A 14,849-nucleotide genomic window follows, 5' to 3' on the forward strand; every position below is an offset into this window, starting at 1 on the left:
AGAGGGAGCTCTTCTTAATATTTTGACACCAAAATCATGTCGATACACCTTACCGACTGCGAGTAAAGCCACCCACGCTTTAACTTGACAGACTGTATTGAAGTTAGTAGGTTTTAAAATTAATTTAGAAAAATTCAAAGGAATTCAAGAGAAAACCTAAAACTCGTTGATTAGAAATTCTGAAAACATCCACGAATAATGTATGGTGATCTTTTTAAAAATATGTCCCTCTCCAATTCAGAAAAAATAGAAAATCTAAATACACTCATTAAAAATGCTGGGAATAAAAATTTACCTTCTTTCAATACAGAAAAAAAAGTTTAAAATAAAAATGCTACGAAGAAAAAAAGGCCTATTCCAATTCAGAAAAAAATATCTAACCACAATTTCAACCCTTCCAAACTCAATAAAACTGGTAGAAATGAAATATTATCCTTTTCAAATTCTTAAAATACTGAAAAACCAAAATCTCTTTTCTTCCAACTCAATAAAAAGGTTGAAAATTAAAAAAATCAATTCGGAAAAAATAGGAAATCGAAGTTTCCTCCCTCCAACTCAATAAAAATGTTGTGTATACAAATTCACCATTTTCCAATTCAGAAAAAATTTTAAAATCAAAATGCTATTCCTTTTAACTCGACAAAAGTCTTAAAAACAAAAAATGTCCCTTTTCCAATTCAGAAAAATAGGAAATCGAAATTTCCTCCTCTCCATTTCAGCAAAAATGTTTTATAAATAATTATCCTATTCAAATCCACAAAAAAGTATTAAATTTTTTTTTTAATAAGATTAATTTTTTTTTAATTCACTAATAATGTATTCTAATAATATGAACTGATAATGTATTGATGATGCTAGTGTATGTAAATTTTGAGACACCTAAAAAAATTATAAAATTTTGAAAATTATAGAAAACACTTCAATTTTTCTAAAATAATATTTCTCTCTTCAATTTTAAGCCGGGTAAGAAATTAGATTTTTTCAAAGTTTTTTTAATGTTCCATTTATAAAAACTTATAACTGCGTAGAATCGAACTGTATCGATCCACTTCACCAGGATACTTTAGTACTTTTAGCCTTTAGAATAATCCCATTTAGCTTTTCCTCAATATGGAAAAATTTTCAACTCAAGATAAAAGTATCAAAGAAAATTTAGCGAATTTTTTATTTTACTCCGAAGAAACTGTTAAATTATTTGATAAAAGATTTCAACTCAATAAAAATGTTAAAAACAAAGTAGCCGCTCCCAGTTAAAAAAAAAACAAAAATGTTCTCTTTCAACTCAATAGAAATATTTCAAACAAAAAAATGTCTCTTTTCCTATTCAGAAGAAATTGAAAACCGAAATTTCCTCCCTTCCAAATCAATAAAAATGTGTTAAAAATAATCATCCATCGATTTAGAAAAATATTGAAAATTGACAAGTTCTTTTCTTTAACTCAATAAAAATGCTAAAAAGAAAAAATGTCCCTCTGCCAGCTGAATACAAGTTTTAGGAATAAAAAATTATCCTCTTCCAATAAAAAATAGATTGGCCTCTTCCAATTCAGAAAAAATTCGTCCCTTCCAACTCTATACAAATTTAAAAAAAATGTCCTGTTACAAACCAAATTTGCCTCCTCCAATCCTTTTAAAAATTTAAAAAATAAAATAGTATCCTTCTAACAATTCGGAAAATACTGTAATCTAAAATTTCCTGCCTTTTAATTAAATGAAAATATTAAAAATTTCCCTCTCAAAATTCATACAAAAATTTAATGTGAAAAATTATTTCCTTAAACTCAATAAAAATGATAAAAATAAAAAAGGGTCTCTTCCAATTCAAAAAAAATTAAAACCCGAATTTTTCCTCCTTTCCAAATCAATAAAAATGATAAACATAAAATATTATCCTTTTCCTAATTCATAAAATATTGAAAACCAAAATCAAATTATCCTCTTCCAATTCAGAAAACAATTTTTAAAAAAAATTCTTCCCTTAAACTCAATGCAAATGTTAAAAAGAAAAAAATAAATTCTTCCAATTCAGAAAAACTCCATAAAATAATTAAAAAATGAAAAAGGTCTCTCTTCCAATTTAGAAAAAATAGAAAATTTAAATTTTTTCCGAACAAAAATTCCCTTAATAAAAATGTTTAGAATAAAAAATTAACCTCTTTCAATTAGGGAACAAAAATAATAAAAATTTCATCCCTTCCAACTGAATAAAACTGTTAAAAATAGAAAATTATCCAATACATACAATATTTAAAATTAAAAATTCCTCCTTCAATTTAATTAAAATTATAATTTAATCAAATTAAAAATAATTAAAAATACCTCCTTAAATTAAAAACTAAAATTCCCTCGCAAAAAACTCAGTAAAATTGTTAGAAGTACAACATTTGAGCGCCCTTAACTAAATAAATTGAAAAAACCAAAAACATCCTCTTCCGGTTTGAAAACAATTAAATACCAAAATTTCTCACCTTTCTTATAAAATTAGAATTGTAAAATACAAACGTCTTTTTTGTATCTGAATCCTTTCAAGTTGAATTACTTCAATTTTAAGTCGTTACAAAATAATAATAGTTCAATTTCTATTTATACATGAAAATTAAACATTTTCACTTACGAACTGAACATTTTTTAAATGAAAAAATTAAAATTGCAACGTTCCAAGTTTTAATTTAACACTCTGAAATTTTAAGTATTCAAGGCTACTTTAAACCATTCAGTTTCAAATTGTTTTATTTTTTAAATATTTTGATTGTAATTTCTCATTGTAAATGAATATTAAAACATTGCTTAACATTAAAAAATTATTATTTTTAAATTTAAAAATCTCAAATTTAATGGGGTAAAAATGAAATATTTGAGATTAAAAGAAATTTTTAATTGGATTTAAAATTGAATAAAAGAGTTTAACTCAAACTATAGTATAGTTTTAAAAGTCATTAATTAATTTATATTTAAAGTTGAGCAATTGAAAAAAAAAGGAATCAAAATTTTTTTAAATTAAACGCTTTTAATTTTTAATTGATTAATTCTTCAAAACGGTAATTAAAAAATTTTCAAATTTAAAATGTGCGTTTAAAATTTAAGACCCAAAATGGAAATTTTGTAGATAAAAGCTTGTGCAATTACACACTGTAAACTCAATTACTTCATAATTGAACAATTTTAACAACTGAAAATTACATTTTTTTAAATGTGTGATATTTCAAGTAATTGGGTAGATTTATCATCTGAAAATTCGTAAAATTCCTAGTCATTTCTCGGTTCAGGAGCCAACCTGACTTTAATAAGGAAATTTAATTCTTTCTAATAAATTTCACTAATTATTACTAATTATATCTCTTAAAATAAATCTAAAGATCATTTTGATTCTACTTTTTTACAAAAATTCATTATCAAGTTTAGAGCTTCAGCCAAAGATCTGAATAAAAAAAAGGAAATATCAAATATTTCTATTAATTCCTAATAAAACACAATATTGGGCTCAGTAACTTGAGTCCATAATTTAAACTTTAGAGACGTGTGACAAAACACCCCTTTGGAAAGTCGCCAAAAATTATTACATAACTTTTTTCTTGCGTCAACTTTCATCAAGAAGGTACGGATCAAAATGCTTCAGTCATAAGACTCATCTAAATCAATTTACGTTGGCGAACTGGCTCTGAATCATTAAACAAATCAAGTTTCTTGCCTTCTCGCAATCCTACTAATTTAAACTTCAATTTGTCGATTTTTTTTTTTTGTACAAATAAGTTTAAGACGATTTGTAAACAAGAAAATTTAGTCGCAAATTGGTCAAGCAAAACTTGTTTTTGTCTCGTGCAAAACAGGTCGACGTTTCTTGTCAAAATTATATTTGGCACCATTCCAAACAAGATGCTTGCAAATAATTTATAAGCAAATAGTTGTCACGCGTAATTCTTGCAATGATCAACTGGCTACATTAAATAATTGCCATTTTATCACCACCTAAAGATGCATCTAAAAAATGTACCGGAATTTATTGCCGGTAGTTAGTCAGACTTCACAATTGTTTAAGTAAACTAACTTTTATCAAAATAATACGATTTGAATTTTATACAAATTTATCTTTCAAAGTGTCTTTTTAATTCAGTTTTGATTAACATTCTTTCACATTTGTAATAAAAGACACAAATCAGAAAAATGAACTTATATTTTTTTTCCTTTTGTATCTTGAACGTGAGATCGCGGTGTCATATTTACACGTATAACAATTCCGCTTACGTCAATAAATCCTACTCACTATCAGAGAAATATAAAACGCTGAAACGAAAAGAAAAGAGCGAATTCTGATCGCAATTTCTCTACATAAGAGTTTAAATTGAAAATTACGAAGAAGCCAACCGAGGGAGTTTTATTCCATCGTACCAGAAACCTACATCGTGCTGGTACTCAAGGACATGGATTAGAATCACAAGTTTTGAATTATGCAATCTATAATAACCAAAATCCTCCTAAAATTATTATACTTCCAGTTCTCGGCCGAATCATATTCATATTAACAAATATTAAAACTAAATTGTCAAATGTTCAATAAAACAGTTTAATTTTTAATGAAAATAGTAATTAAAAGAACGACCGATTAATTTTCAATCAAAAATTACGAATTTTAAATATTTCATTAAATTCTCAACAAAATAGTTTAATTTTTAGCCTACACAGATTAATTTTCAAACAAATGGTGGAATTTCCAGACAAATCAGATTAAACTTCAACCAAACAGTTAAATTTTCAAGCCATAAAGAGGATATTTTCAAAAGATAGTTAAGTTTTCCACCCGAAGAGTTTAGTTTTCAACAAAATAGTTGACTTTCAATCCAGGAAAAGGAATTTTCAATGAGGAAAGATAACTTTTATACAAAAAAAAACATCATTTTCTATCCAAAAAGACGAATTTCACAAAATACTTGAATTTTTAATCCTCAAAGATGAATTTTCAAGCAAGAAAATTAATTTCCTACCAAAAAAAATTAACTTTCAACCAAATATATGATTTGTTAAACAAAAACATAATTTTTCAGCCAAACATGGCATAGTTAAATTTTCAGTGAAAAAATATATAATTTTAAATTAAATAGATGAACAAAAAATGAATTTTGAACAATGCAGTTCAACCAAGTAAATACATTTTCAACAACAAAAATATGTATTCTTAACGAAAAATGTAATAGTGATGTTTCAAGCCAAAAAGATTTTGATTTTAAATGAAAAACAGTTGAATTTAAGAACAAAAAACACATTTCCAACAAATTAGTTTAATACTTAACCAAGAAAGATTACTTTTTTAATTAAAAATATCATTAATCAAATATCAAATATCATTAAAATATAATTAAAAATATCAATTTTTAATCTGAAAAAGAATCAGTTTTTCTTAAAAATATCAATTTCTCAATCAAAAATGGAATGGTATCATTTTCAATTTGCAAAATTAATTTTCAACAAAGAAAAAGAATTTTAACCAAAGAGCTTAATTTTCAACCAAACATTTAAAGTTTCAAATAAAAAAAAGAATTTAAAAAATTGACAGTTACATTTTTAGTCAAAAGAAAAATAGTTTAATCCAATAACAAAATAATTTTCTACAAAATAGTTTAATCCTCAACCATGATAGATTAATTTTGTTTACCTATAAGAAAAACTTTCAATAAAATACATGAGTTTTTAACAGATAATTTTCTGACTAAAAGAGAAAAATTTTTACTTTGAAATAAATATTCAACCAAATAATTGATATTATTAACCAAACATTTGAAGTTTAAAACTAAAAAACATGAAGCGTAAATTCTCTACAATAAACAAAATTAATTATGAAAAAAGCAGTTCAATTTTCAACCAAGTAGTTGAATTTCAACCAAAAAGGTTTTAATTGCATTCATTGATTTTCAATCAGAATGTTGCATTTTTTAATAAAAAGTATTACTTTTCTACCAAAATAGTGGAATTTTCAACACAAATGACGTTTTCAAAACAGTTGAATTCGAAATAAAAAAGAATGACTTATTAACAAAATTGTTGAATTTTGTAAAAAGACTTCAATTTTTAACCAAAAAAGATACGTTTTGAACCGAAAATACAATAAATTACAATAAAAAAAAATTAGTGGAACCAAATATTGAAACAAAAATAAGAATTTTTCGAGACCGAAACCTTAAAATGGAATAATTATTTTATTGAAACGTTTCCAATTGAAAAACTACAAATGAAATAATTGAATATGTTTAAAAAATTTTTTGCAATTCAAAAATTCCCAAAATTACCATTTAAATCTAAAAACTTCAAAAAAGCATAATAGAAATTTGAACATTTTCTTTAAAAGTTATCAATTTTTATTTCTTTATTCTGATCCGAAGCTATGACTCAAAGTAACAATGTAAAGTCTTTATGTTGCCAATATAAAGTTTTTAAATAACACAAAAACAACTTTAGAGTATAAAAAAACGGCTAAAAGAAATAAGGACGTTATGGTCTCTTGAATTGTAATTTATACCGTGCGGTTAAAACCCACTCTCTCAAACGACTTTGAGGGCCGGAAAAAACGTTCCTCCATCAAAAAAAGCTGGTTAATTTCAAGGAAATGGATAAATAATTGTGGCATTGAATATCAAATAAAAAGAACCGAATGTTTTACATACTCGATTAGTCTGGAGGTGAAGGTTCAGCGAACCGGAAATATTCGTAGCTGCCATAATGTTTATGGCACTGACAATGAGAAACAACTTGGATCAGTTTGGCTTGAAGCCATTCTTTATTTCCTTGGGATAAATATAAGTACGGAATTTTTTTTAAATTTAAAGCTAACAAACAGCTATAATAGTCTAGGCTCGTCAATTCCGTCCAGTCAAGTCCAGCGATTGTCAGGAAAGAGTGAAACTCTTGAATTCTTGCCAAGAATTCTTCCTTATTTTTTAAAAACAAATTTCAGCAAGCTCTCTTCCTTTAGAAAGTTTTTTCAAGACTGCTTTACATTTAGAAAGAAATTTTTGTTTTCTGTCCAATTCAAATTGTTTATATTTTAAGAATATGGAAACTCAAAGCCTTCTGAGTCGAAAATATTGTCAAGTATTTCAATTTCAAAGATTTAAAAGAGCAAAAGTCGAAATATATTGTATTATTACCAAAATTATTGAATTTTCAACCAACAAATTTTATTTTCTACCTAAAGAGATGAATTCTCAATCCCAAAAGACGAATTTTCAACCAAAGAATTGAACTTTCAATGCAAAATTTCATATTTAACGAAACAGTGGATTTTACAACCAAACAGTTAAATTTTTAGGAAACTATTTAAATTTCAGACAAAAAAAATTTTTTCTACGAAACAGATGAATTTTTAATCAGAGGATATAGTTTTTCAAAAAAAAAAAAACAGTTCAAACACTTAAACATTCAAGAAAAAGTACAACATTATTAAATAGTTAGATTTTTATACAAATAATTGAACTTTTTAACAAAACAATTAATTTTTCAATCAAGAAATATTTTCCATTCAAGGCATACAAAAATTCAACCAAATAGATGAATTTTCAAGCCCAAAAGAAGAATTTTTTACAAAACTCCATTTTTCAACAAAAAATTGGAATTTTCATCAAAAGTTAATTTTCAACACAGAAAGATGAATTTCCAAAGAAAGAGTTGAATTTTCAATTTAAAAAATTATTATTATTATTCTTTCAAGGAAAAGAGACTATTTTCAACAAAGAAGTTCATTTTTTACGAAATAGTTGAATTTTTAACAAAATTTTGAAATTTCAAATCAAAATTACGAATTTCAAAATTGAAAATAGAATTTTTCAACAAAAAATTATTTTCAACCAAGAAAGATGAATTTTCAACCAAATAGTTTAAGTTTCCACCAAACAGTTAAACTTTTAAGCAAAGGAAAGAGACGAATTTTTATCAAAAAGGTTGGATTTTTAGCCAATTAGTGCAACTTTTTAACGAAAGAGTTCATTTTTCAATCAAAAAAGACTTTTGATTCAAGACAGACGAAAATTCAACCAAACAGTTGAATTTTCAAACCAAAAAGACAAATTTGGTACAAAACCCTTTAATTTAAACCCAAAAATAAGAATTTTCACCCAGGTTTAATTTTCAACATATATAGATGAATTTTCAACGACATAATTGAATTTTTAACAAACGTTTGAAATTTTGAACACAAAAGACGAATTTTCTACAAAACCGATGGAATTTTTAACCGGAAAATTTGAATTTTCAAAAAAAAGTTACTTATATATACTCTAGAAAATAGTTTAATACTCGTCCAAAACTGAATAATTTTCAGTTAACTTATCAACCAAAAAAGTGGAAATTTCTATCAAAAAAGATTAATGTTTAATTCAAAGTTGAATTAAATTTTAAAAAATATGAATGTTTAACAAAGCAAATGAATCTTAAAAAAAATCGATTTTCAACCAAACTGTTGCATTTTTAACCAAAAGAAATTAAAGGCAAATATATCAACCAAATTGTAGTATTTTTAACTCAAAATGGCGAATTTTCTACAAAGGAGTTGAATTTTAAACAAAAAAAAGATGACTTTTGAACAAAATTATGTAGTTTTTAACAAAACAATAAAATTTTCAACCAAGAAATAAAATTTGTAACAAAAAATATAATAGTAGACGTTTCAATAAAAAATAATCAAATTTTAACGACAAATAGTTTTTATTTTCTTATTGAGTGCTGTTTCAGTTCGCATTTAAGCGAAAAAATGAGAGAAAGGTGAAAGCTCTTTGAAAAAAGAGGAATCAAGGAAAGAGTGTGAATTCCGGTATAATAATTTTTTTATATATATATATAAAGATTAAAACTATTAGAGTCTCTTTTTACATAAAATATAGACTTCTTATGAATGAAATTCGATTGTTACGGTTCTCAGTTATAAAACGGACTCTTTTTTTCCAGTACTTATCATCAATGCAAATCGATTTAGTATCAAGTTGAACGTAAAAGCTCATATTATTACAATAGAATATTCTCTGAAATACATTTACTTTCAGTCCTTCCCCAAGTAACAAAAGCATGATGTAAACTAATTATAGTTTTTTCTTTATATAAAAGTAGTCATAAATCATCCTTATCGTAAAGTCTTCAAAGGAATTAAGAACAAATAGCAAGCACATGAACATGTGATAAGTATAAAAACTGTTGCTAGCTTGAGGTAAATGTTAATGTTTGAGCATTCAATTTCGATGATGATTACAACTTTTGTTGTGTAATTTTGCAATTCTGGCAAATAGAAAAGCAAATGCATAATTTTTATTTAAAATCAACTCACCCTCTTCTGCGTTCAGGTCTGAAAACTTGATGCCGCCACTGAAATTGAACAAAAGCAGAGGGAGGATGAGATTGAAGCCTGACAAAATATTTCCATAACTGACCTTAAATTTCTAGAATCTAGAAATATAAAAATGCGTAAAGATTGTGTCTCCAACAAAGCAACATAAGGTATTCTTCTACTCAAGATTTAAACAGTTTTAGATACAAAAGTACCTATACATATGTAGATACAACTTTCTAGGAATGCCTCTAATTTGCGGCTCGGCTAATTTCCAACTACATACTTCAAGTTTAGCTATTTTTATGTGACTTTAGTTCATTTTAATTTGCTCAATTGTCAAGAGTGACTTAACACTCCTTTAATATCCGGTTGTTTTTAGAGACACAGTCTGTGTTTCCAAAGAGTTGAAATCGCAGCCAGAAAAGCGGCTATGGAACATTACAAGTTTTTAATTTTATCTAGTAATCACGCTTGACTCGTCAGTTAATACAGATTGAAAAATGATAAATGAAATGGGTTGATATTTATTGACTAAACATGCAGTTTTCAAACATTCATGTTCAATAAATAATTTATATTTTCTGTCAAAAATAAATATTTCTTTCGAAAATTCAACTTCTTGCGGAAGGATTAACCACTACTAAATTCAGACGATATCAACAAATTTTAGAAATTCATTTTTGAAAATATTTTTATTTTTTAATATTTTTAGAAACACATTCATTTTAAACAACAAAATGTAGTGAGCAAAGGAGAATTTTTACAGAACTTTAGTAGTTTTAACTTGTTCCTTACTGTCAATTGATTCGTGCATCAAAAACATTCAATAGAGTAAATTATAAACTAATAAAGTATGAAAAAGTTTAAAATAAAGTATGTAACTTTTTAAAATAATAGTAAAGTATAAATTATTGCATGAGACTTTCATACATTAAAAAAAAATCCAAAAATAATATCAAATGAATAAAGAAATTATAACCAATAGTTTCTCTTCTTATTTTCAACATCCTTAGGATATTGCTAATAACAAAACAATAAAATAAATTATCTCAATTAATTATGTAACGTTTCTTTTAAAACAAAATAAAAAATCAGGGTGTCTACCTGATTAATGATTAACAATTCTCGGTCGGTTTCTGGTTTTCCCTCGATTAATTTACAAGAGTTCAAAACATTTGAAAGACTTTAAACGAAAAGGTTGTAAATATATATCATTCTGATTTGTAGCGAAGAATTTGGTAAAAGAATTATAATTTTTTATAAAATTCCCTTTTACAAGTCAGAATTATATTTATTTAGAATAATTTCTGTTAATATTTAGAAATATAGTTTATAAATCCCTTTTTCTGAAATTTGAAAGAGAAATTTAAAATTCTGGAAAATATTTACTTTCAAACAAAAAATTTGTAAATTCAACCAAATTGTTCCAAGAAAAAATTATTATTTTTATGGGATTTTTTTATTTTCTATTTATTAATTCCTCGGGCAAGCATAGAATTAGAATTCTTTTAGAAAATTTCCTATTGTCAGTCACAATGTAATTTTTCTCTAGAATTCCCTGTTTTAGGTGAGAATTATATTTATTTAGAAAATTTACTATTGTATTTGAGAAATATAGTAACTCTCTTTTTCTAACATTTTTATTTGCAAAAATTTTTTTTTTTAATTCAACCAAATTCTGATTTGAAACAAGATGATCTAAAAATGTGAAGAATTCTGACTTGGAACAGGGATTATTTCTCTAAATTTCCTTTTTAGAAATCAGAATTGAAATTAATTTCCCATATTTCCTATTCCATGACAAAAATTAACTGTTCCAAGAAAAAAATTATTATTTTTATCGAAATCTTTTACAAAACTCCGTATTCCCAGTCACAATTTATTTTTTGCAAAAATTCCCTGTTCTAGGTCATAATTATATTTACTTATAAAACTTACTAATGCAACTCAGAAATATATTAACTCTTTTTCTAAAATTTGGAAGAGGGATTTTCAAGTACTTCCAAATTTTTACTTTCAAAAATAAAAGAAATTGTAAATTCAAACAAACTGTAATTTGTGACAAAGATTTTCAAAATCCGAAGAATTCTGACTGGAAACAGGAATTTTTTAAAGTACATTTCTGTTTTATAAATAAGAAATAAAATTAATTAAATAAATTTTCCGTACTATGGCGAAAATTACCCATTCCAAGAATTTTTTATATTTTATTTATTTATTCCTCGTGCAAACTCTGTATTAAAATTCTTTTCAAAAATTCCATGTATCAGATCAAAATGAAATTTTTTTCCAAAATTCCCTGTTCCAAATCGGAATTATATTTATTTACAAAATTTTCCATTAATTTTTGTTTAAATTCCCTTCTTCTAAATCACGATATAAAAGTTACAAAAAAAAACAATTTGTAAATTCAAATTAAATTTTCATTTGGAACAAGGAATTTTCAATATCTGACAGTGACCAAGGATTTTTTTTATAAATCAGAATTTAAATGAACTTTCAAACTTTTCATTTTCGTGAAAAAAGTTACCTGTTCCAAGAAAAAATAATTTTTTTGTATTTAATTTATTTATTCCGCGTGCAAAATTGGAATTATAATTCTTTTAGAAAATTCCCTGTACCAGATCAAAACGAATTTTATTTCCAAAATTCCCTGTTCCAAATCACAATTATATTTATTGACCAAATTTACTATTATTTTTTAATTCCCTCCTTCTAAATCAGGATTTAAATTCTGAATATTTTTGTTCCAAGTCAAATTATAATTTTTCTCTTCTAGTAGAACAAATTGCACTTCCGAGAAATATTTAGAAATGTTTGAATATAAATTGAAAATGCGTATAAAAAATTGAATTTCTTTTGAAAATACTACAATTTTAGCTCCTGCCATGTCTATAAAACTCGAATTTTCACCCCATTGCGCAAAACAATTTTTCTTATTGACAGCCAAAAAAAAAAAATTTTTGGCAGGAAAATTTCACATTTTGAACGAAATTTTTATTTACTGAAAAATCTTTCTTGGTTAAAAATTCGTTTTTTGGTCGAAAATTGAACTATTAGACTTAAAAAGACTAAAAATATAATATATTTATAAATTGAGAAAAAGGAAGTTATAAAATATATTATATATAATAATTTTCGACATGGAACCGGAAATTTGTTTAATTAATTATACTTCTGATTTATAAAACAGAAATGTACTTTTAAAAATCCCTGTAAAATTCCTAAAGTAAAAATTGCAATTCTTAACGAATTTTCATCTTCTAAAGTGAACTTAAAATTAAAATTATAATTCTTTATAAAAATGCCCTGTCCCAGTTGTTGAAATTTAATTCCTTTACTGAAATTACCTGTTTCAAACTCAAAATTATAATTCTTTTAGAAAATTGCCTCTTCCGATTCAGAATTAGAGTAATAAAATATATAAAACCACTTTAAAAAAATTCCCGGTCCGATAGACACCCTACAAAGTAATTTAAAAACTAACTGATAAAAATGTTTCGATTTCAATATTTCCTGACGAATCTTGTTTTTTTTTTTCAATCTGTTATAAAATTCAAGGCATAATTAAACTTTAAATTTTCACAAGAATAAAAAAAAACAAAGCTTAAAATATTTGTCGTATGGTTTCAGAGGCTTTAGATATTTTAGATTCTTGAGAAGTAGAATAAAATGAAGAAAATTGAGAGTCTTGTTAAAATTGAGAATAATTTGATGGTGAGCATTTGAGGCTCGTGTGAGATAGAAATGAGATGCCTAGTCGGCCAAAATGACGTGATAATAAACGTCTGAAAAATGCAATGCTCTCTAATAAATGCGAAATTTGTTAGCGTGATAGTGGCATACCTGAGCAGCACGGTCGCTGTCTCGGGAACACGGAATACCTGAAAAAGAAGACAACCACCACTCTATCGAATCCACAACGAAGATGACAATCCCAAAACCACTCCACTTTCTTTTCTTTATTTTTTTTTTTTTTGTACTCGCATTGAGGCGGAAAATCGAGCAAATTTACCTCACCCAGAAAAAAGGCAATTAATTCTTAATTAAATTTAATTCCTTTCATTCAGACAGGCCGATATAATTAAAATTTGGCTTTGATTGATCATTCATCAAACATAAATGAATTGAGACGAGCCTGATTGACAAAAAGGAAAATAATTTAATTAAAATTCCCTTACATTCAAGTTCAAACTACAGACTTCTGAAAATATTTTCATGTTTTGATTACTTTTTTCTGAGTGAGTTTTGCGATTTGTACTTGAAAAATACAACGTCGTATCGTTTCACGTCTGACAAGAGAAAGAATTTCAGAAAATAGGAAACTACACGAGTCGTTTTAAGAATTTATAGTCGAGATTTAATGGGGGATGGGGGGGAGGGGGAGGAAAGCACTTTAGATATTTAAGAGTGCATTGAAATTTTAATTTTACTTTTAAATTCGCTTTATGTAAGAAGCTCTACTTTGTATATTTAAGTTGAAGAAAATGCATTCGGCAATCATTGATTTATTGAAAGATTAGACCTTCAATTTCGAAGAGAAAAATTGGGAATTGGGGCAACTTTATCTAGATATTAATAAATAAATTGAAAAATTTGAGAACTTTGAAGGTCGATATTAGAAATGGAGCCGAAAACTGGGAGATGCGAATTTTTTTTCGAGTAAATCGACAGTCGTTGAAAAACGATCTCTAACGCAGCAGAGAAAGTGAATACTTGTGTACAATTTTTCTTTTCTTTGGAGGATATTTTTCTATTTGTAAAAAGATGCCTACCTTCCATCCCAAGTTTTCGAAAAAAGTGCAGAGTCGAGTTTGGCCGGTCGTCTTTCCTCCACATGGCCCTAAAAAATAGTTTAAAATTAAAGGTAATTTTATTATTAAGAAAAATGGCAGTTTCTTTATGATTGGCATCAATAAATTCAAAATTTCAAATCTAATTGATAAAAAACAACAATTTTTAGCCCTAGGAAATATGAAATTAAACATGTAAAAATAATTGTTTTGCAAATATAATTTTAACAAAAACGTTAATTTTCAAACAAGAAAGATTATTCAACAAAACAGTTTTTTTAAGTAATCAAATTTTCAACAAAATAATTTAATTTTTAACCAAATTGTTTATTTTTTAATCAGATAGTTGAATTCTATATTTAAAACAAAGAATTTGTAAATAAATGGTTGAATTTTAAAACAAATAATTACCAAACAGGTGTATTTTTAATAAAATAGTTATATTTTTAACAAGAGTTAAATTTTGAACAAAATAATTAAATTTTCATCAATATAGATAATTTTTTTACCAAATTGTTGAAACTATCAAACAAACAGTTGAACTTTCAAACAATATGGATGAATAATTAACAAAACAATTGTATTTTTAACCAAATAGTTGGATTTTTAACAAAATAATTAAAATTTGAACATAATAATAATTTTATTTGTATCCAAAGAGATGAAATTATCAATCAAACAATTGAACCTTCAAGCGAAAGGAGTGGATTTTCAAAGAAATAATTGCATTTTTAACAAAATAATTAAATTTT

The 14,849-nt window shown here is 25.5% G+C and overlaps 1 protein-coding gene across 1 annotated transcript in view; it reads right to left on the minus strand.

Moving 5' to 3' along the window:
• The window catches only part of LOC117178963 (TRPL translocation defect protein 14), a 38,607-nt gene that overhangs the window by 20,269 nt on the left and 3,489 nt on the right, over positions 1-14,849 (minus strand). The window contains exons 2-4 of the mRNA XM_033370556.1: positions 14,080-14,147; positions 13,151-13,188; positions 9,302-9,339 (exon numbers count right to left, since the gene is read on the minus strand). Coding sequence (XP_033226447.1) covers positions 9,302-9,339; positions 13,151-13,188; positions 14,080-14,147 — 144 coding nt within the window. The remainder of the gene's footprint in view (positions 1-9,301; positions 9,340-13,150; positions 13,189-14,079; positions 14,148-14,849) is intronic.

The sequence above is a fragment of the Belonocnema kinseyi genome, chromosome 8 (assembly GCF_010883055.1).
Source record: "Belonocnema kinseyi isolate 2016_QV_RU_SX_M_011 chromosome 8, B_treatae_v1, whole genome shotgun sequence".
In the NCBI taxonomy this organism is placed as follows: domain Eukaryota; kingdom Metazoa; phylum Arthropoda; class Insecta; order Hymenoptera; family Cynipidae; genus Belonocnema; species Belonocnema kinseyi.